Consider the following 24,039-nt stretch of genomic DNA (forward strand, 5'->3'; position numbering starts at 1 on the left):
AACTATTATTTAATTCGATGATAAATATACATTAGATAGATATTGGCCGCCAGATATATAAACTGAAAATAAGGCCTACGTTTTTGTTATTCAACTTAAATTTATTTTCAAATAATTCCAGAATAAAATATGATTATTTATGAAAAATAATATAAATAATCTTCATTATCTAGCAAGAACAAACACGGATGTGAAATCTGTCGTTGTAAGAAATGCCCAGAGCTTTCGTGTGGGAAGATCTGTCCAATGGGCTTCCAGAAAAATAACCAAGGATGTAATATCTGCAAATGTGCTGGTATGTGCAACTACTTCAGATATATTTTTTACATTCTTTGACATCAAACGCAATTAAAATACAGTACTGTGATTTGCAACCAGTTCCAATCTATGTTCAACAATCCATTTATTTAATTGGAATATTAGTGAAAATCTTTGAAGTTTTGAATAATGGAGGTTGGTGGACTCATTTGGAATATTTAGTATCTCATAGGCATTCTCCCAATGGCTTACATGGAGGGAAGTGGCCAGTCACAAAGCAATTTATTTTTTTAAAAAACCTTTGCTCTACGGTTTCAACTTTCTTTGACAGGACAGCTGGCATACTTTCAAACAAGCACTAAACTTAAACTATTTATTTTGTTATTTTGTCCAATACACAATGAGAGTTTTAGTGGGTGTATATATGTTTTCGTAGATTTTCACGGGTACAGGTATGACGGTCTTGGTATATTCGGGTTTCTTCCCGTGTAGGATTTAGAAATTTCTGGCGACGTTTCGACGAGGTCCCACTCGTCATCTTCAGGCTGGTGCTTCTGTCCTAGAACAAGGACAGAAACACCAGCCTGAAGATGACGAGTGGGACCTCGTCGAAACGTCGCCAGAAATTTCTAAATCCTACACGGGAAGAAACCCAAATATACCAAGACTGTCATATATATATATATATATACACACACATAGTAAAATACATGATGAAGGTTATAGAGGAGATCATAGTAAAATATATCTATGAAAGAATAGAAAAGAAGATATAGTAATAAAGCATATCAATGAAAGAATAGAAGAAGAGATATAGGAATAGAAGAAAGGTATAGGAGATATAGGAGAGACTACTAAGTCTTAGTTTTTAATAATGCTTATAATCCCATTGGGTCTAAGGGAATTCTTGTAAATAAAGACCAGCACTTTGTTTTACAGTGCATTTTCCTTGTTTGTTTGTTTAGAATTAAATAATTAAAAAATAAGCAAAAATTATTTTACTACAATAGAATACACTTCCTGTTGACAGGGTTGATAAAATTGTAGAATGTGACTTATATATTCATATAATTATGAATTCTACAGTGTAATCACTCCTCAAAGGTAAAATGTATGTTAGTGTTGTCTACTTCCATATAAGTTTGTCTACATTCTCAAAAATATAAATGCCTTAATTTTCTGTGTGAAAGATTACAAGTTTTCCCCATAATAATAAAGAAACAATTGCCTACGCCGCTACTTAAAGCTTTGATGTTTGAGAAGTAGATATTAAGTTAGAAGTAGAAAGATGGTGACTCTTCTCTCTGCAGAAATTCATGATTTTTTAAATGTATCTGTGATATGCAAAATTAATAATTCCTCAATGCTATATAATCTTTACAAAAGAATTCACATATATTTTGAATTTATTTTCACAACTTATTTTCAGGTGTTTTATCATTGGAAAGATTATTTTATAGTTGTTATTTTGCTCCCCAAATTTTTCAGTTTTTCTTCCTATGAATTGTGGCGATAGGCACTTTCTGCTTTCTCAGGTGTTTTGTTAACTTTTTCATGGTTTCATGTCTGTCTAGGTTTTATTTTATTTGATTTTACATATTTGTATGCTGTCCTCACTACAAAATCTGTGCTCTCCATGATTGTGTTCAAAGTTTGACTATAGTGTTAATAGAAAGAATAAATATAACAAATCATCATTGTTAAAAAATAAATATTTTAAAACATTGTATTTTTTATCATGTACAGAGATACCAGCTTCCATAATACCACCTGCTAAGCCAGGGACTTGCTTGTCAGTAGATGGACACCGTCATGAGAATGAAGAAAGTTGGCATGATGGTTGCCGTGATTGTTATTGTCATAATGGACGGGAAATGTGTGCTTTAATTACTTGTTCTGTACCCAACTGTGGCAATCCAACAATACACCCAGGAAAATGTTGTCCATCATGCCCAGGTACTATTTTATTTTACTTATTTGTTTTAAAACCCTGCTTCTTTACTGTATTGCCCTTATTTGTCTTGCCAGGAAAAATCTTATAAGTAGAAAAATACTGAGATACTTGCTAGATAAACCAGTTGAAACCTGCATTGCTTCCATGTAATTGCATAGACTTTATAAATTAACACTTGGCACTAAGCTTATACATCCTAAACGTAGTAATTTTAGCTTTCAAAGGCAGAAATATTTTCATTTTCATACACATCGTTAGTAATATAATTGAATGAAGAGAATACAATCTTAGAAGAAAGGCTAAATATTCTTCAACATTTGGGTGTTTGGATTGCCAAAAAATACAGAGAAAAGTAAAGTAAAGTTATTCCTGTAGCCATCCCATCTAGTTATGCAAACTGGAAGAAAAGGGCAAAGATCAGATTTCTGAAAATCAGATTTCAGAATCAATTTGAAATCAGTGAATGAGGGATAAAACCGAACCTTGTAGATAATCCATATACAGTGGTACCTCTACTTAAGAACACCTCTACTTAAGAAATTTTCTAGATAAGAACTGGCTGTTCAAGATTTTTTTCCCTCTACTTAAGAACCTTTTTCTACTTAAGAACCTGAGCCCGGAAAAAATTCCCAGGAAATTTGAGAGTAGCACAAAGGCCTGGCCAGTTTCCTGCCATTCCCCCTGGGTTTCTCTCTCTGGTGCAGTGTATCGCTGCATCAGTGTCTCTCTTTTTTTTAAGCCTTAAAGTTTTGAATTTTTTTTATTCCCCTCACCTCACCTTCTTCCTTCGGCAGTGACTATCCTCCTCTTCCTCTTCTTCTTCCTCCTCCCACCCAAATTCTGAGCTTCTGGGTTTGCATGCATTATTTGCTTTTACATTGATTCCTATGGGAAAAATAGCTTCTACTTAAGAACATTTCTACTTAAGAACCTGGTCATGGAACAAATTTAGTTCTTAAGTAGAGGTACCACTGTATTTGTATCATATATTTATCATTGTGTATTCCATTAGCTTCCTACAACCAGGTATCAAACCAGGGGTCCCCAATCACTGGACCATGGCCTGCTAATACTTGCACGGAACCATCCTGTCTCTCCCCCACTGCTAGTTGCCAACCTGGAAAGGTTGGAGACCATTGTATTAGACAAGTGAAAAAGATTCCACAAAATATGTGGAAATTGTATGATAGATCTAGTTTTAATAACCCTCTTTGAACTTACAGGCAGGCAAGAATCCCGTTTTGGTTTGCTAGGTTTTTTTTTATGTCTGTTAGATTTATATCTCAAATATAGATGAATAGAAGTACCATACCTTCTGTGGGTCACAGAGAGATCACAATATATTTACAAGTAATCAATTTATGAAATTATATCTATTTGAAATGTCTGCACTTGTCTTTACTCCCATCCCCAAATATCTTGCTGTCACTTATGGTGTTCAGTGGGCAATCCTGAAAATAAAGTCTGCCTTTATTATCATTGCACTTAAGCTTATTACTTATTTATTATAGTGGTACAAACCAAGATGTTCTAAAATGCATTAGTTCATAAATATAGTCATTTGCAATAGATTTAGAAACCATTACTATGATATGAATCTATATTCTAATGGAAAGTCAATTAATCTTCTATCTCTTTGGGGGCATTCTATTTTTCACAGATGAATCCATTGCACAGAAGCCAGAAATCAGTGGTCCAACCATTTGTTATGTTCCAGGAGGAGAGTACTTTATGGAAGGAGACACATGGAACATTGATTCTTGTACCCAGTGTACATGTCATAATGCAAGAGTCTTATGTGAAACTGAAGTCTGTCCCCCTCTACTTTGTCGAAATCCTACACGTACTCAGGATTCATGTTGTCCCCAGTGTCCAGGTTAGCTTCATGTAATATATTTTAGAATATTTGTTAAAACAATTTAATTTGGACTATGTCATTACATCTCAAAAATAGGTAAAATCAAACAGTATTTGAAAAAAGTCTTTAAAAGCATCCAAAGTCCAGCAACAACATCATGAAATCCTTCATTATTCCTGTGTAAATTCCTGGGAACTAGTGTATCTAACATGTAGACAGGATTGAACTTTCAAATATAAGCCACTCAAACATTCTAGCTCATCCTTTGTTTCATTACACAAGTTTTATTAATCCTAATTATGTATTTTTCACTTTGGGGGTTAATACATATTCCATCTGCCTTTTTCATACACAACCCACAGAAAGACTCCACCGTCCTCCTTTTTCTTTTGTGTCAGATCAGTTTTCAATTAAGATGCAGATTAATGTGGCTAAAGTCCTAGCCTAGAACGAAGAAGCTGTGAGTTTTAGTTCTCCTTTAAGCCTAAGAGCAGGCTGGGTGATTTTGAGCCAATCACACCCTCTCACCCTAAACCACCTCACAGAATTATTGTGAGGAATATAAGAGAGCATCAAGTATATTCACTGCCTTGAGTTAGCCAAATCATTTAAAAGGCAGGATAAAAATCTAAGACTAATAATAAATTGTGCATTTCCAGCAGTTCTTAAGAGCATTAGCTGCCTTTCTTTACACATACTTGGCTATAAAGAATTGGTTTTTTAAAAGGTAGTTTCATTGAAGTTAATAAAATATTTCATGTATCAAACACAGACCAGAAGATTGAATGTATTTTTTAAACAAGGTAGGATTATTACTAAGTAGGATTATTACTACATAAAATATACATTCCTAATATGTTAAGTCTAATATATACAACGTCTTTACATCCCTTTGGGGACATGATCGAAACATTTAAGTATGTTAAAGGGTTAAATAAGGTTCAGGAGGGAAGTGTTTTTAATAGGAAAGTGAACACAAGAACAAGGGAACACAATCTGAAGTTAGTTGGGGGAAAGATCAAAAGCAACATGAGAAAATATTATTTCACTGAAAGAGTAGTAGATCCTTGGAACAACTTCCAGCAGACGTGGTTGGTAAATCCACAGTAACTGAATTTAAACATGCCTGGGATAAACATATATCCATTGTAAGATGAAATACAGGAAATAGTATAAGAGCAGACTAGATGGACCATGAGGTCTTTTTCTGCCGTCAGTCTTCTATGTTTCTATGGTTCTATGTTTCTTTGCTTAAGGCGACATTTATAAGTGACAGATGACAATACTTACCAACGTAGCAAGTTTCCCTTTCTATCTTGTGTTCTAACTGTTCATTTTTCCTTGTCATAAATGCAGTAGTAATACAGTTCATAGTTTATACCAGCCTTTTACCTTAGTAGGTTATGCTGTAAACTGAAGTAACATTTCCTTTCCTTTCCACCAAAACCAACACTGTGTAGCTGCGTTTCTCTTTTATTTTGGTACAGGTGTGGTCCTTTACTCTTACAGTCTTAGAGAACACAAAACCATTAGGAAGGAAAACTCACATCAGTAGCCTTGAGACATCCTTCTACACACACTTTAAACAAATACATAAGCAGTTCATCAGCCTCTGTGCCATGACAATGTTTTGTTGTTAAATTCACCAGTCAATCTTCAGCAATTCTAGTTAAAAGAAGCTGTCATTATTCAGTCATACATAATCATTTAGTCATACATAGGAATCTGCCCACCATTTTTAAAACAGTGTTATTACAAAGTAGGTGTGGTGTATGTATTCATAAAAGTGAACTGGAATTTGTTTAAGAAGATGTGGCTGTTTGTTATCTCCTGCCCAGGGGTTTGTGAGCTTACAGGAAGGTGAGACAGAACTCGTAGGGAAGGCCAAAATCATAGAGGCTACAGTTGATTTTTTCCCCCTCTCTTTCCTTAGGAACAGTTAGATGAAGCTCACTTCTGTTGATAAAACAAACCAAAAGTATAGTTTAGTCCTTTTTTGCTCTTTTTGCAGGAAAAATATCTGACGCATCGTTTTTTGGCAGGCGGACATAAATAAATAGAAATATTTAAAATATTTTTAAATAAATAGTATATGTTATCTTCTTTTTTTTTCAAAATCTTCATATATATGCATCCATACATATACCATAAATCATATCAATATATACATAGTTATACATTTCTGTCCCATATATCATAAACCAATATCCTAATTTTGCACCTATTATACTTCTATTGCCAGTCTATTTTCCCTCATTTCATAGCATCCCCCTCCCTCTGTCTCCCTCTCTTCCCCTTCCTACTTCCCTTCTCCCCTCCCACCTCTACTTCCTCTTCCTCCCTCTTGTCCCTTCCCTGAGTAATTCTAATCACAATGCATCTCATGGTTAACAGACTGGTAACATACATGTATATCCCTACTTTAATTATCAGTGTCCCTTTTAAACTTATATATATATTTATATCTATATCTATACATACTGTATAATATATAGTTTCTTTTTTTTCTAGGTATATACTACTATCCTAATACTGCCTCTTTTACTACCTATTTTTGTCACCTGGATCTACCACCTTTAATTCTCCATTTTCCTCCAATTTAGTCATTCTACCCAGTCATAAAATTTCATCCATACATTATAATATTCCAAATCTTCCATATTTTTAATTTTCATTGTCAATTTATTCATCTCCTCACAGTTCAGTATTTTCTTTGCAACCACTTAGGCCCCACAGAGTGGGTCTTCTCCGGGTCCTGTCAACCAAACAATGTCGTTTGGTGAGACCCAGGGGAAGAGCCTTCTCTGTGGTAGCCCCGGCCCTCTGGAACCAACTCCCCCCAGAGATTAGAATTGCCCCCTCCCTCCTTGCCTTTCGTAAGCTGCTTAAAACCCACCTTTGCCACCAGGCATGGGGGAACTGAGATACACTTTCCCCCTAGGCCTTTAAAATTTTATGCATGGTATGTCTGTATGTATGATTGGTTTTTATATAATGGGTTTTAACTGTTTTTAGTATTGGATTATACTGTTTTGTTACTGTTGTTAGCCACCCCGAGTCTGCGGAGGGGGGCGGCATACAAATCCAATAAATAAATAAATATATTTTTTCTTTAGACGAGCCTGTTCAGCCTTCCTTGTCAACCAATAAAAGCATGCCCAGTTACTGCAAAAATGATGATGGCGATATCTTCTTAACTGCTGAGTCGTGGAAACCAAATGTTTGTACCAGTTGCATTTGTCTGGATGGGGGAATCAGCTGTTACTCTGAATCTTGCCCACCAGTATCCTGTGAAAAACCTGTTCTGAGGAAAGGGCAATGTTGTCCTTATTGTATAGGTAAGCACTGGAAAGGAGAGAGAAGGATATGATCGGAGTGCTTTTTTCCCAGTCTTATTTATAATGTTAAGATGATATGTCAGTCTAGGCCTTAATTGTATTTTTAAAAACCTGTGATACATTTAATTCATATATTGAGAACTACATAATAATAATGACTGTAGTTATGCCATAAGGCTATTCTTTGTGACCAGGTATTAGCACAGGCAAACATCATAGGTAAGGTTGCATAATATTATGGTATTGTTAGAATTAAGTAATGAATAAATCTTAGCAGAAGTAGATTTATCATACACTTGGGCTTGATCTATCCATAAAGGACGGAAGGAAATATTACTACCTATCTTCTCCCTGTGTCATATAATATCTTGACTGCAAAATCATTATCTGATATTGTATTTTGCTTGTTTTTCAATTATGCCTTTCAGGCTTTTTGGAAGCAGTGTGATTGTATGTTTTCCTTCACTAGATAATGTTAACAAAAAAGATAGGATAATACTGCTGTTTTTTTACAGTCTACAGATAAAATCATGGTTAATTTCAGTTAGAGTCATATTGGTTCAGGCCATATCCAATGTTTTGCATTTATTGCATTATATGTAAAATAATTATTTGAATATCCTTATTTTTGCTTTTTGTAAAGATTGTATACATAAGAACTATGAATATTTGGAAAAGCAAATGACAGAATGTATGCTTTGATGACATGATAGAAATATGGTTACTTACACACATTTGTACGTAAATTTAATAAATAAATAAATATGTCAAAATAAAAATATAAAATCACCGCAGTTAGATAAGTTAGATTAGCATATTTTATTGCAGGTGGTGCTGGAATTCCTTTCATTTCTTATTTTAATTATTAGCAAACAGATAAATTCTTCAGTGATTGCATATTTTCCATACTTAAGTGGATTTTCCTCTGACTATATGTTGTGTATGTGAGCTGTGTGTATTTACATATGTACATCAATGGTGGATTGCTGCTGGTTCAGAGAAGTTCTTTAGAACTGGTAGCGGAAATTTACCACCACTCACCGAACTGGCAATGTTGACCATTGGTCCACGCTCTTGAACCGGTTCTCTGATCACCCCGACTTGCACAATAAAAACCCCTCTGCACATGTGCAGAGGGTCATTTCCGGGTATTTTGGTTGACGTGAAGGTGATGCAAGCAAAGTGTGCACATGAGCACAAAACATGCACTTATATTGCATGAACCAGTAGGGAAGGTAAGTGGAACCCACCCCTGATGTACATATATAAACATATACATATACGCATACACATACAGAGGCATACTTAACTGGGTTCATCCTTTCTGACTTTCTGTCTAATGCTTTTTGGCTTTCTCCTAGCAAAATTGAAATAACAAAAAGTATTTAGTGTTCAGGCAATTGAAAATGAAAAACAGCTCATATTTCCGTCAGTTGCTATGAAATAGGAAAGTCCATATCTTGTATGTTCTTGTCAGTTCAAGCATGATCTAGGTGTCCCAAATGACTTCTTAAAGTAGAAAACTAATGATGAGATTTAGATTCCAAACAGGTTTGCTTATAATGTAGTTAACATTCTAATTTTCCATGATTAATTAAAGTTGAAGGAATTCTTTCCGACTTTATTGCAATACCTCCATATTGTCACTGTGCTTTCCTTATTAATGTATTCATGTGAATTCCCAAGGGAATCAATTCTGAATTTTATTTCCAAAGCAATTCTCAAAGCCCTTCAGCTAGGAATTCATTTTATCAAGAGTTGCAAAGTTTCTACTTATGTACAGGTGAAACTAAAAAAATTAGAATATTGTGCAAAAGTTCATTTATTTCAGCAATGCAATTTAAAAGGTGAAACGTAATATATGAGAGAGACTCATTACATGCAAGCAAGATAGTTCAAGCTGTGATTTGTCCTAATTGTGATGATTATGGGGTATAGCTCATGAAAACCCCAAATCCTCCATCTCAGAAAATTGGAATATTACATGCAATCAATAAAACAAGGATTGTACACAGAACAATATCAGACCTTTGAAAAGTATAAGCATGCATATGTACTCAGTACTTAATTTGGGCCTTTTTGCATCAATTACTTCCTCAATACAGCATGGCATGGAAGCTATCAGCCTGTGGCACTGCTGAAGTATTATGGAAGACCAAGATGCTTCAATAGCAGCCTTTAGCTCTTCTGCATTGTTTGGTCTCATGTCTCTCATCTTTCTCTTGGCAATGGCCCATTGATTCTCTATGGGGTTGTTCAAGTCAGGTGAGTTTGCTGGCCAATCAAGCACAGTAATCCCACGGTCATTGAACCAGATTTTTGTGCTTTTGGCAATGTGGACAGGTGCTAAATCCTGCTAGAAAATTGAAGTCAGCATCCCTATAAAGCTTGTTTGGAAGGAAGCATGAAGTGCTCCAAAATCTCCTGGTAGACAGCTGCATTGACTCTGGACTTAATGAAACACAGTGGACCAACACTAGCAGATGACATGGCTCCCGAAATCAACACAGATTGTGGAAACTTGCATCTCATTTGGAAACCAAGGACCCAGAGTATGGAGGAGGAATGGAGAAGCACACACAACAATATGTTTGAAATCCAGTGTGATTTTTCCAGCAGGATGTGGCACCTGCACACACTGCCAAAAGCATCAAAATCTGGTTCCATGACCATGGGAGTACTGTGCTTGAATGGCCAGCAAACTCGCCTGACCTGAGCCCATAGATAATCTATGGGCCATTGCCAAGAGAAAGATGAGAGACATGAGACCAAACAATGCAGAAGAGTTGAAGGCCACTATTGAAGCATCCTGGTTTTCCATAACACCTCAGCAGTGCCACAGGCTGATACTTCCATGCCATGCCGCATTGAGGCAGTTATTGCTGCAAAAGGGGCCCAAACCAAGTACTGAGTTCTAATTTTCTGAGAATCTCAGTACTGAGTTATAATTTTCTGAGATGGAGGATTTGCTGTTTTCATGAGCTGTATCCCATAATCATCACAATTAAGACAAATCACAGCTTGAACTATCTTGCCTTGCATGTAATGAGTCTCTCTCATATATTACCTTTCACCTTTTAAGTTGCATTACTGAAACAAATAAACTTTTGCACGATATTCTAAATTCTGCCAATTGCCAGGAGTTCGATTCTCATCAGCTCAAGGTTGACTCAGCCTTCCATCCGTCCGAGGTTGTTAAAATGAAGAGCCAAATTGTTGGGAGCAATTTGCTGACTCTATAAACAGCTTAGAGAGGGCGGTAAAGCACTATGAAGCAGTATATAAGTCTAAGAGCTATTGCTATTCTTAATCCTTGGTTCTTCTTTTTTTCTTCTGCAAATATACTACTATTTTATTTTGATTAAGCAGATATTTGCAGGAAATACACAATCCCAAGCTTTCCCTCTTCCACTTATTACATTTTTATGGCATGTTCTTTCAACAGAAGACACAGCAGCAAAGAAGGCAGTGTGTCATTTTAATGGAAAAACCTACGCAGATGAAGAACGTTGGGACATTGATAGCTGCACTCATTGCTACTGCTTGCAGGGTCAGACGCTTTGTTCCACAGTTAGTTGCCCCTCTCTTCCTTGCGTTGAACCAATTAATGTGGAGGGAAGCTGCTGTCCCATGTGCCCAGGTAAGTTAGATTCTGGCAGTTTATTCAGCCAAAATCATTGTACAGATATCTACAGATAGTTCTTGGCTTACGACTGGTTACTTAACAATTGCTCAAAGTTACGATGGACTCAAAAAAAAGCTACTCATGACTCCCTCCTCAAAGTTAAAGCTGCCACACCATCTCCAAAGTCATGTAATCACATTTTCGGCACTTGGCAACCAGCTTGTATTTTCAACCATTTGCGGCATCCTGTGGTCACATGAACACAACCTGTTTTTGCCTGTTTATGTATTTTGGCAATTACATGGGAAATAGTAAAACAACATCTTTATATTCCAAGACTTTATATTTTTCAAATATTTTTGTTCTGTTTATAGAGTCAGAAAGAGCATATACACCAGTGACAAATTCCTTGTGTGTCCAATCACACTTGACCAATAAAGAATTCTATTCTATAAGAACTGGGTGTTCATAATGCTATTATCAGACATATGTTCTGCCTCTTTTACTTTATAATTTTATGAGGCCTATTTTCACCCAGGTCTCCAGAGAGCTAAAACAAAATACTTCATTAATGTATTGCAAGTTAATATATTAAATATACAGTCCATTTTAAATAGCTTTTATTCACAAACTTTGTTAACAGTATTGATATTTAGGTTAGTGAGCTTTCCTATAAGTTCCTTATTACTTTGCAGAAATGTATGTACCCGAACCCACCAACATTCCAATTGAGAAGACAAATCATAGAGGTGATAAAGAACTAGAAGCACCAGTCTGGCCTACATTCAGTGAAAATGATGTTGTTCATATCCATAAAGGTAAACACCATTTAAATCAATTGTCTCTGTATAAAGCAAAGACAACTTAGGTGAACTTCAAGCTGTCTTTTTCATTTTGGCAATTTTAGTATTTTGAAAGGTTCTTAGGAACACCAAATTTCACTATAGGAACTTGGTTTTGTCTAAATGAGTTGAGGTATAGTTCTCTGCTGGCTGGAGATGAGAGGCTATAGCACATTCTCAGTATTATTGACTGAGGAGGGCTCCTGTGGTCAGAACTTACCTTTGCGAATAGAATGGCTTGTTTGAGGCAGAAGATAGGATACCGGTTCACAACAATCTAATATAGGACAGAGAATCATTTCTGTAGACAGGAGTTGCACATTATTTAAATTTCTTTTTTGCAGCATTCGGGAACAATAGAGACATGATCTTGATGCAGAAATTGCAAAGGGAGGGAAAAATAGTATTTTATCTCACCATGAACTGCTCCGTTACTTTATTTTTTAATTCGTAATTTGCTTATTTTTACATTTTACAGATATGGGTCACCTTCAGAGTGAATATAGAGAAACTAGAGGATCACAGCCAACTGCAGAAGCATCTCTTGATTCTCTTGCCTGGGTAACCGTACCCCTCTTAACAGCTCTAGTTCTTATAGTTGCACTTTTGTTTATCAATCAGAAAAAGCAATGGATACCAGTATCCTGCTACAGAACTCCAGCAAAGGTAATGGACTAAATCACATTTGCATTGTATAAATAAATAAGTAACTAGCTATCTGGAATCAGTTGAGCAGTTACACGTACAAGTAAATAAGAGCAGACAGTTGTGGAAATGGAGATCCGCAAGTGTCTTCCCTATGCGCTCCTTAAGGATACATTATATGGAAACTTTTGATTGCTTTCAGAGATCATGGCTTTTGGAGATTCAGGATTGATTAAAGCAGGGGTGGATTCCTATCGTTGCGGTCCGGTGCACCACTCCGGTAGTGGCCTGCCGATTGCACAATTTGGGTGCAAAGGCTCCAGCATCTTTTCTTGATATTTTGGGTGATTTCTTTGGCTCTCTGAGCATGAGTAGAAGGAAAATTGTCCCTCTGCGCATGTGTGGAAGCAAAATCACGCTAGGGGATGCACGCACATGAAACATGATGTGCACATAGCACACTGGTAGGATGGTAAGAGGAACCCACCCCTGGATTAAATAATATGTTTTCTTTTTCATCTAGCATATAGTTAAACTATAGAATATACTGCCAATAGTTGGAATTATTGGGTGGTTTTAAAAGATACAGAAAGATTCATAGGATAGTTGTTTATTACCCCTCTCAAAAAAAAACAGGAAAAAAAAGTGTTCATTACTGCTTGCTGGAAAGCAGTGTTGGAAGAGATTGTCACTCCAATCTGGACTTGTAAAATGTATCTGTTGGCCACTGTGACCGATCACACAGAAGTAGAATTCTATCTGAGAATTCTTCCTATGTTCTTAACACTTAACACACAGAATTTTATCTGAGAATTCTTCCTATATTCTTAACACTTGCCAGTGCCCAGAAGGTTACAGTAGCCATTTGCGCAAGAATGTTCTTTATGGTGGGGATCATTCTGAAGGTTAATTATAATGATTATAACCATCAGTTATTTAATTTGCATGCTTTTATCACAGTTTGAGCCCTGAGCAGTGCAAAGCCATAGTATATGTTTGTGCTGCTGGCTTTTGAGTCTAAATGTTATTGTAGGACTGAGTGCCTGAACTTTCTCTCACCTTTGTAATTAAGAAGACACTGTTTAGTAGGGAATAAAAACAAACTGTACCCAAAATGCTCATTTTATTATGTATTGTGTTTCCATCCAAACAGCCTTCCTGCTTAAATAATCAATTAGTGTATGTGGACTGCAAGAAAGGCACCATGGTTCAAGTGGACAGTTCTCAGAGAATGCTTAGAATTGCTGATCCAGATTCAAGATACAGTGGATTCTACAGCATGCAAAAACAGAGTAACTTACAAGCAGATAATTTCTATCAGACAGTGTGAGAAACTGCATTTCTTACCAAGAAGTTAAGAAGAAACAAAGGCTGAGTCTGCTATTCAAATAAAACTAGAATTATGCACTTGCTTAGTGGATTGTATTGGATTTGTGACTTCATGTACAGCTCTAAGACCTTGTTGGGATTGACTCTGATTCCTGCAGTGTGCCAGAACAAGCATTCCCACTTCTGACCAAGTGTTTTCCTGGAACCAAAGTTTTAAAATTTGTTGATGTTTTGCTTGTAACATAGTAATCATGATTGTTTGGGAAGAGAAAACTGGGGTGAGCCTGTGTGGTTAGAACCAGAAACTTCAAAGAATAGCTGATCAGTTTAGTTTGGAGTCAAAGAAAATAGCTTTTTACTGACACTCCAAAAATTGCATTTATTGCAGTGAAATATAAGCAGCGCCCTAACACAATTCAAATCACACATCTGGGGTGCTTATGCTGCAAAAGTAGATCCATAGGATAATCTATTACATGACTGATGCAGGCTAGCTGCAGCTGTATTTTTCTATCTGGTCAGAAGCTGCAATAGTGAATTAATGATACAGTAAGGAAAACATTAAAACAAAAAGGGCAAATTTATGGAAGATAAATACAATCATACATTGTGCAGCTTTTTGTTTTTCATTTTGATGCTAATTGACCAGACTGGCAATTAGCAAATGTATAATTCCTGAGAAGAGCACTGGATCTTTTGGCAACAGTATTGAAGGGGGAAGAGGAAAAGTTAAACACCGTTTGATTCCAGAACTCTGTTTGGGCGTGTGCGCGCGCATGTATGTGTTCCTTTTACTGTCTATCAGTTTCAGGTGGTTCACACACCAAATTATCTTTGAAGAAAATGATCTTGTTGGATGAAGATCTAGCTCAGATTCATTTTTGTATCATGTTAAAGAGGGGGGGGGGGGTGTTCTGTTACTGATTATGCAGACTAGAAGCAACTTTCATGCTAGGAAGCTGCTTAATTTTAATGTATATTACTCAAGCACCTTTTTGGAAGCTCAGAAAGAAAGATCATGCTTCTTTAAAACTTTAGCTTTATAGAAATATCCATGTAAATATTGTTATGCTTAAAAAAAGCATTTGTGTGTCTCTGCGTGTTCAAGTGTTTATGTGTATAGTATTTTATATATACATACACATATGTATATATGTGTATGAATATATGCCTATAAAATACACATATACTACTATATATGTATATATGTATATATACAGTATATATATGCTATTTATATATACAGTATATATCAGTATAATTTTGTATTTTCCCTGTTGAATGTATTTTTAACTGAGATTTTACCCAGAACAGAAACACAGGCATTCCATATTATTACTTAACCTTGCGTGTGTAGAAAGACAAGATGAGGTTATCTCATTTTATCTAGGTTTATTTGATTTGGAAGTGTTAGGATGCAAGTGAGCGTGCGTGTGCGTGCCTTTGTGTGCATTCATATGTGCATACATATCCTGTGTGCGCGCAATTTTAGCAGTAAGCATTAGTATCGCTACTTGCTACATTTCAGGGTGTGTGTGTGTGTTTGTTTTTTTATCCTGCATGGCCTTAAAAAGGCTTAAAATCCAATGCATTGGCTAGAGACACTGATAATGTATAGGCAGCACTCCTCAATTCCACAGAATAGCAGTATCTGCATTTGGATTTATTGCATAATGGTTGTTTAAAGCAGCTATTAAAATAAAGTCCACAACTCACTGAAGGTTTGTTGCAGCTTGACTTGTAACTTTAACTGTACACACAACTTTAACTTTTCCAAACAGGTCTTGGCACTTTTTTACTAACTGCCCAGTTGTGTGTTGCCTCTTACTTTCACAATTGCTTGTCCTGAGACACAGATACCCAATATGTTTAATGTGAAAAGAAAATGTATTTTTTGTAAAGGAACTCTCAAGTATTGTTGTAAATACTTGGTCAGAGATTACTGATCTTTAAAACTGAAAAACCTAATTTATTATATGACCTAATTTATTAATCTGAAGATTATCAAATATCTTGTTTTAGAATATCACAAAGTGTTCTAGCTGTTTGTGTCAAAGAGAAAAGGTAATAGGTGTATCATAAAGGCTCAGTGTGTTTTTTTTTCCTGTTATGAATTCAGTTTCCAAAAGAATTTAAAAATGTAGCCCTTCTGCCCCCACCACAGCATTTTATCCTTAGTATAAAGACACTGAAACAAGCATTACTCTCCCATTATTAAGATTCTGTCACGGTCAGTCAGTCATTCTTTTCATAAAGAGTAAACAGTCTTTATCGCAAAATTGTAAATGCTTGCTTTGTATTACAATCAAGGCTATATTCTGAACGATACTTGCAGGATATAGGACATGGTGTAAAATGTTTTTTTTTGTTATTGTTTTATTATTATTTTTAAGATATTATTTATCCTATGTGCTGTATTCATTACACTCTTTTACTTTGGTTCCTGTTGTGCTCTTGTAAGAGAAATGCAGATACAATTTTCTGAAAAATAACATAGATGCATATTATGGCACTTAGAGTGCACTGCAATTTGGCAGGTTGCTTGTTTACTTTTTAAAATGTAAGATGGTTTCTTGTAATTTGGCTCTTGGCAGCACAATAAAAATTAACTTGATGAACTTTTCATTGTTGTGAAATGAGTTTTTCTGTATAATATTACTTAATTTTTTAAAAAAACTTCCCCAAATTTGTATCTTGTCTAAGATCTTTTTTGCAGTACACAGGACATTTGTGAAGGATCTAGCCACTTCGAGTTCTGTTCCATAGTCTCCATTATCCCTCCCCATCTTCTAAGGTTTGAATTCTCCACCTCTGTATTCAGTATTACAGGGTATCAATGTTAATCCTTGTTGAGTGACTCCTCAATCTGTTAAAAATGATTGTTCTGTTCTCCCTAAATTTATCCCCTCAACTTTGCTGATAATTCTTGTTCAAGTATAGAAATGTTATTTTGCTTGAAAAATGATTTATTCTCAGCATGCAGCCTCAGAGCAACAGGGTGCCTGTAGAGTATGGTAGTCCTCGAGTTACAACCACAATTGAGCTCAAAATTTATTTGCTAAGTGAAATACTTTTAAGCGGGTTTTGCCCCATTTTACAACTTTTCTTGCCACTGTTGTTAAGTGAATCACTACAATTGTTAAGTGAATCTGATTTTTCATCATAAAAGGTGGTCACAGAACCCCAGGAAACAGCAACTGTCATAAACACAAATCAATTACCAATCGTCTGAATTTTGATCAGAAAAAATGGTCATAAGTGTGAAAAATTATCATAAGTCACTTTTTGCATAGCCATTGTAACTTTGAACAATCAATAAATGAACAGTTGTAAGTCAAAGTCTATCTGCATACATCCCTTAATGCTTCTCATCCTCATTCTGCACTTATATTTAATTTTTTTAAAATATACTGCTCAAAAAAATAAAGAGAACACTCAAATAACACCTCCTAGATCTGAATGAATGAAATATTGTCATTGACTACTTGGATGGACTTGATGCCTTGGATGGACACGTTTTTGTTCTACAAGAAAAGGACTAGGGGAGACATGATAACAGTGTTCCAATATCTCTGGGGTTGCCACAAAGAAGAGAGAGTCGAACTATTTTCCAAGGCACCTGAGGGTAGAGCAAGAAGCAATGGGTGCAAACTAAATAAGGAGAGAAGCAACTTAGAACTAAGGAGAAATTTCCTGACAGTTAGAACAATTAATCAGTAAAACAGCTTGCCTCCAGAAGTTGTGAATGCTCCAGCACTTGAAGTTTTTAAGAAGATATTGGATAACTATTTGTCTGAAGTGGGGCAGGGTTTCCTGCCTAAGCAATGGGTTGGACTAGACTTCCAAGGTCCCTTCAAACTCTGTTGTTGTTGTTGTTGTTGTTGTTGTTGTTAAGAGTTGCATGAGATATCAGTCCCATGCTCATTATCCCCATTACTGTTTCCTTAAAGAAGGAACGTTTGTTCTAGTACTTGATGTGCAGAATTGTGTTAATCAACATATATTTGATGAAGAAGATCATCACACCCTGTTGCTTCCTCTTCCAACATCACAATTCAAATTCATATTCTCTGGGACGGTGCAAATACCATCAGAGCCCAGGAAATGGCACAGCTACTTTAAAAAGGTTTAGACAGATGTAGTAAGCAGACATAACCTCTGTGACCCCAATGCACATCCTCACCACTGTATGCTTAATACAAGAAGAACAAATCAACAACTACTCCAGAGATATTATCTTACTGATTTGGTCATGTTTGTGAAATTTAGTTGTCAAATTGTCACACGCATCACAACTAAAACAAAAGCTCACGGAGCATTCCTGACAGAGATTGGGTGTTGCATTTACAAACAAAACCAAAGCCTTGAAAGGACTTTGCTTCAGATTTTATATACAGTATTTGACATTATACTGCTTTAATCCAGTTCAAAACCAAAGCGTGACCTGTGTATTCAGCATTTCGTATGATGCCTCTTAACTAATTAGTAACACCTGTAAAATATTTAAGCCACCTGTATGTTGTATCCATAATATTAAATGAGTGCATAAATAAGGGGGAAACAAAATGTATATTAATTAAACCTACTGTGAGTAAAAATTTGACTCCTGATTGCAGAAATAAAAAAACTGGAGATTTTTTTTTTTAAATCACTAGGGAGAATGAAAAGCATTCCCCATATGCACAAGAAGCAGAAGGATACCATTTATGAAGAATATACCACAACAGTAGTACTGTATTTGGAAATATACAGTATGTCAAGCAAGGTACAGAAACTAGGAAACACTCCTGTAACAGGAACCGGAACTGTTATCAGCGCTAACCAATTTGAAGTTCTGAACATAGAAGGCAAATTTCAACCATCTGATTGTATTATTCCAAAATCTCTAGAATAATGGAAAAGATGTTTTCTCTGCAGGAATCAACAAAGAGGGAAAAGGAATAATTGATTTGAAAGGCACATTGTTTTGATGACCAGGAGCTGCTATGTATGAATTTTAAAAATATAATGAAAAGTATGCCATTTTCCTGGTACACATCTCCATATCATCAAGGCTCGGGAAACTGAACAATTACTACCTACTTCTAATTATTTTTGTGGGCACAGACAACATTGGTACAAGAAGAGGATTCCCTTGGTAGGAAGGTGAATAGGAACCCAACTAGTGTTTTTATCTATTTTTTCACTGAAGATCAATAGACAAGAAAGGAAAACACAAGATAAATCACTGGCTAGCAAAATAGTACAATCAAAGATTTGGATTTCTGGAGAAAAAAGCAGTGCATTAGGTCTAAGAGGAAATTAAAACCAGAAGGAAGGGAGTAAATGTATAAATCAGGTATAAAGCAACTGTTAGGCAAAAAGGTCCTAGCTGTATGATATAGTTCAGTGGTGGATTGCTACCAGTTCGTCCCAATTTGGATGAACTGGTAATGGTGGGAAACCCCCCACTCACCCGGATGTCACCATGGACAATCTGTGCATGCATACATCTCCGAATTGGTAGCAAAGATAAGTGAAACCCATTAATGATATAATTGTAGGAGATGACTAGACTGAACTCAAGTTCCATCATAAGTCATGAGTCCCTGCAAGCCCACAAGAGATCCAAGTCCAGCTCAGCTTGAATACCTTTCTTAACTCCCACTAATTTCCCTTGGCCATTAGTAGCTCAGATCAATGTAGAGAGCTTAAGTTTGCCATGCATGTTTATACTTGTTTAAATTGCCTGAATCTCCTGATTTCCCCAGCGCTTGACATTAATAGATCTACAAAACAGGGGGAAAACACATTCTGGAAATTCCAAATATATGAAAGCAGCAATACGGTGACAAATTAACTATGACATTCTCCATTGTTTGTGGACCAAATATGGGTGGTGAAGGAAGAATCACCGTAACACAGAAAAGTGTTTTGATCTGACGGTTATCACAGAATCTTATTTTTTCAAAGTCACACAGCCAACAAAAGAGGAGGGAAAGAGCAAACACTCTATAAACATACACACTTTTGTAAATAAATTTTATGCTGCTCAGAGTTGTGTAGTCTTATATGAGTGATGGGCGACATAAAAATGTAATAGCAATAGCACTTAGACTTATATATCGCTTCACAGTTCTTTACAGCCTTCTCTAAGTGGTTTACAGAGTCAGCATATCGCCCCCAACAATCTGGGTCCTCATTTTACCCATCTCAGAAGGATCGAAGCCTGAGTCAACCTTGAGCCAGTGGTGAGATCTGAACTGCTGAAGTACAGCCAGTAGCCAGCAGAAGCAGCTTGCAGTACTGCACTCTAACCACTGCGCCACCAATGCTAATAAATTTATAAAACTCACAATCTGCAATGGATTGGAATGTAATAGGATGGATTCTCAGGAGGGAGAGGGTACATTCCAGAAAAATAAAAGGCATTTCAGTCTAAATATTTTGTGTGAGAGAAAGAGGATGAAGGTAGCCCCACCCTAATAGTTCTTGGAGTATTTGTTTGATATACATAGTAGAATGCTTTAGTTTGGGAAGACTCTATCAATACATGTGGAACAAGAGACCAGCTTAAAAGAATTACATGTCCTTGATTTTTGAGTCTGACACCATCTTTAATATCCAAATCCTATAGAAAGCATATGGGCAAGATTTAAAGTGACAACAACAGATCACTTTTTCAGTCCAAGGATTATGCTTTTTTTTAAAAAAACATATTCACTATGCTCTCAAGTGGACAATCTATAACGGCTGTGGGAAAATTCAACTCAGCCAGTAATGTCATGTTGAACTAGAGCTCAAGGGACAAGAGTTTAATTTCAATTTACCAAATTAAAATAGACCTGTATTTAAAGAAATATTTCATGGCTGAATGGATTAGCTGTCATTGGATGAGGAATTCCAAGATCTCTCAATAAAGCAAACACCCTATTTTCTTTTTTCTTTTTATTAGATTTGGTGTGCCACCCATCTCATCTCTTGTTGCACATTTTGGTGAAATTAACTGGCTTCATAACTGGTTGTTCTTCTCATGACTGGAGGGAAGCAGAAGTAATGTGGTATACTGTATATCAATATAAACATGGGAGCCAGTTTGGTGTCATGACTAAAGCTCCAGGCTGGAATCTTGGAGACTAGTAAATTCTAGTTCACCTTAGGCACAAATCCAGCTGCGGTGACCTTGAGCCAGTCCCTCTCTCCTAGGTCTAGGAAACAGGTAACAGCAAACCACTTCCTAAATCCTGCCAAGTAAACTGCAAGGAGCACTAAATCCTGCCAGGATTCAACACTGACTCAAAGGCACACACACACACAAAAGTAAAAACGTAATTATTTTTAAAACTGCTCTCCAGTTTTTAAAATGATTAAAAAGGAAAGACATATCCCATGTGTTTAGGTGGTAAGCCTCTTAAAGGTTTCTGAGCTGCAATGCAAAACTTCCCCATAATGTTTTAACTTTAGAAAATGACCAAGGTTAAGGAACAACCATTATGCTCTGGTGGTTAAAGCACTGAGATAAATTCTAATCCCTGGCTGTGTGACTTTGAGCCAGTCCCTCTCTCTCAGTCCATGGAGTCAAGCAACAAGCTGTTTTGTCAATTCCTGCTGCATAGATAAACATTTTGTCAATCCAAAAAAAGCAGAGCCTGCATAGGCAGGAAAACACACAGGAAAAATAAACAGATGCAAACACCATGGTTCTACCCTATCTATTCCCCTTTCTGCAGAAAGTGTCTCGTGATGTCACATTCTAAAGCATTTCCTGTACAGAAATAGTAGAATATTCAGCAATGTGTCTGGTGATGTCACATTCTAAAGCATTTCCTGTACAGAAATAAACAGCTAAATTTGGAGCAATCCAATGTCATCAGGAACAACTCAGCAGCGCTTTTCACTGCTAGGGGGGAAATCAACAAATGTAAATCAGCAATCTTGTAAATATTTAATGAGAAAGAAGATTTCACTGATTTTGATGGGATATATCCCATATGGGTAAATATAGGCTTGCAGTCTCAAAATGTTTTAATCAGAGAAAGATAGACTGGCTGCAAACTTCACCCTCCTCCCTATACTGCAGTTATCCACTTTTTTCTTCCATCTGCTCTTACCTAGCATTTAAGTTCTAAACAAACCAATCATGGTTTTTTAATTATTTTTTTTGGTTGTATACTGAACACGCTCACTGCATGTGGGCTTATTAAAATTTATTCCGATGGTTAAAAAGGGAGTGTACAGGCTGTGCATATGTTTTAAATGCTGTGGAATTCCTGGCATTCTTAGCAGCAGCCTTCCCTTTTGTTTCGAAACTCGGCCAACCGGAATGCAATATTTGTGCCCTTTTGTCCTCAAAGGAGGACTTAATCCATCCTGAGTTCACATATTTCTCTTTTTTGGGGGGTGGGTCAGTGGTGGGAACTTCTAATACCACTTCTCTATCCACGTGGAAGCAATACAAAAGAAAACCTAAGAATGACATCTAATGAAAAGAAGGATCAGGGGAGACGTGATAGCAATGTTCCAATATCTCAGGGATTGCCAAAAAGAGGAGAGTTGAAGGAGAGAAGTAACTTAGAACTAAGGAGAAATTTCTTGACAGTTAGAACCAGTAATAGCCGCCCTAAGTCTTTCGGGATTGGGCAGCATAGAAGTCGAATTAATAAATAAATGGATTGAGTACCAGTAGCGAAAATGGTGCTGCATGTGCAGTTCTGGGTGATCGGCGGGCGGACGCACACATCCGAGCAAGATATGGCTTCTGCGTATGGCAGGAAGTGAAATCTCATAAGAGGACATGTGCATGAGATTTTAGTGGTTTTGGTCTATTTTTGGCTTCTGCGCAGGAAGCGAAATCTCACCAGAGGACACGCGCACACATGAATTTAGGCAATTTTGGGGGGTTTTGGGGGGTTTTTTTGCTGCAAGGAAGCAAAAAAAATCACCGAAACATCATTTGACTGCCCGGCCTCTCGTAGGATTTCGTTTCCTGTGCATGCACAGAAGCAAAATCCCAGACATGCTTGCCTGCCAGATACGCATGCGCACCCACTGATCACCCAGAGCTGCGCATGCATTGCACTGGTAGTGGCGGTTAAGTAGGAACTCCCGCCAGGTTAGAACAATCAATCAGTGGAATAGCTTGCCTCTGGATGTTGTAAACGCTCCAATACTAGACGTTTTTGAGATGTTGGATAACCTTTTGTCTGAAATAGTGTAGGACAGTGATGATGAATCTATGGCACAGGTGTCACATGGAGCTATATATGCTGGCACGCGAGCCATTGCCCTACCGTAGCTCAGCTTCAACATGCATGTGTGTGGTGGTCAGCTGATTTTGGCTTGCAGAGGCTCTTGTGAGGATGTTTTTGGCTTCCAGAGAGCCTGGGGGGAATGGGGAAGGGCATTTTTACCCTCCCTCGGCTCCAGGGAAGCCTTTGGAGCCTGGGGAGGGTAAAACACAAACCTACTGGGCCCACCAGAAGTTGGGAAACAAGCCATTTCCAGCCTCCAGAGGGCCTCCATGCGGTGGGGGAAGATATTTTCGCCCTCCCCAGGCATTGAATTATGGGTATGGGCACTCGCACATGCAGGATAGCACACACCCACGTTCTTTCGGCACCTGAGGGAAAAAAGGTTCACCATCACTGGTGCAGGGTTTCCTGCTTAAGCCTGGAGTTGGACTAGAGGACCTCCAAAGTCCTATCCAACTGTTGTTGTTGTTGTTGTTGCTATTATTATTATTATTATCATCATCATTATCTATTATTATTATTATTATTATTATTATTATTAATTATTATACTGTATTATATTATCATCATCATCATCATCATCATCACCATCTTGTCGAATCCCTGGTGGGCCAATTGAGTGCCCAGCGAGAAGCGTTGTTTCAGGTTATTGTGGCACAATGTCATATCCCAATCTGCTGCCGTCCCGACGTATTAGACTTTAGACTTACATAAGTAGTAATTAATTAAGATATGAACGCGCGCACCCCATCACAATGGGCTTTCTCTGTCAATCAAACGGGCAACGGAATGATACGTTGCTGTGTGAGGTTTTCGCATTCATGGACTAAAACCTCCAGCTCCAAAGGGCTTCTCAGGCCGAGCTCCGAAGGACGGGGCCGGCGTGACTCACACCGCCGCCCCACCCTTCCCTTTTCCGCCTCGGCGAACGGGGGCGCGCACCGGCCGCTCAAAGAGCGA

The 24,039-nt window shown here is 37.1% G+C and overlaps 1 protein-coding gene across 2 annotated transcripts in view; it reads left to right on the forward strand.

The window, feature by feature from the left end:
* Positions 1-16,472, forward strand: part of CRIM1 (cysteine rich transmembrane BMP regulator 1) — a 164,828-nt gene extending 148,356 nt beyond the window's left edge. For both annotated transcript variants that reach the window (XM_070734109.1, XM_070734110.1), the window contains 8 exons: positions 174-295; positions 2,005-2,214; positions 3,873-4,088; positions 7,187-7,408; positions 10,854-11,048; positions 11,729-11,851; positions 12,354-12,541; positions 13,674-16,472. In XM_070734109.1, coding sequence (XP_070590210.1) covers positions 174-295; positions 2,005-2,214; positions 3,873-4,088; positions 7,187-7,408; positions 10,854-11,048; positions 11,729-11,851; positions 12,354-12,541; positions 13,674-13,850 — 1,453 coding nt within the window. In that variant the 3' untranslated portion in view covers positions 13,851-16,472. The remainder of the gene's footprint in view (positions 1-173; positions 296-2,004; positions 2,215-3,872; positions 4,089-7,186; positions 7,409-10,853; positions 11,049-11,728; positions 11,852-12,353; positions 12,542-13,673) is intronic.
* The last annotated feature ends 7,567 nt before the right edge of the window (positions 16,473-24,039 follow it).

Source organism: Erythrolamprus reginae, chromosome 1, assembly GCF_031021105.1.
Source record: "Erythrolamprus reginae isolate rEryReg1 chromosome 1, rEryReg1.hap1, whole genome shotgun sequence".
Taxonomy (NCBI): Eukaryota; Metazoa; Chordata; class Lepidosauria; order Squamata; family Dipsadidae; genus Erythrolamprus; species Erythrolamprus reginae.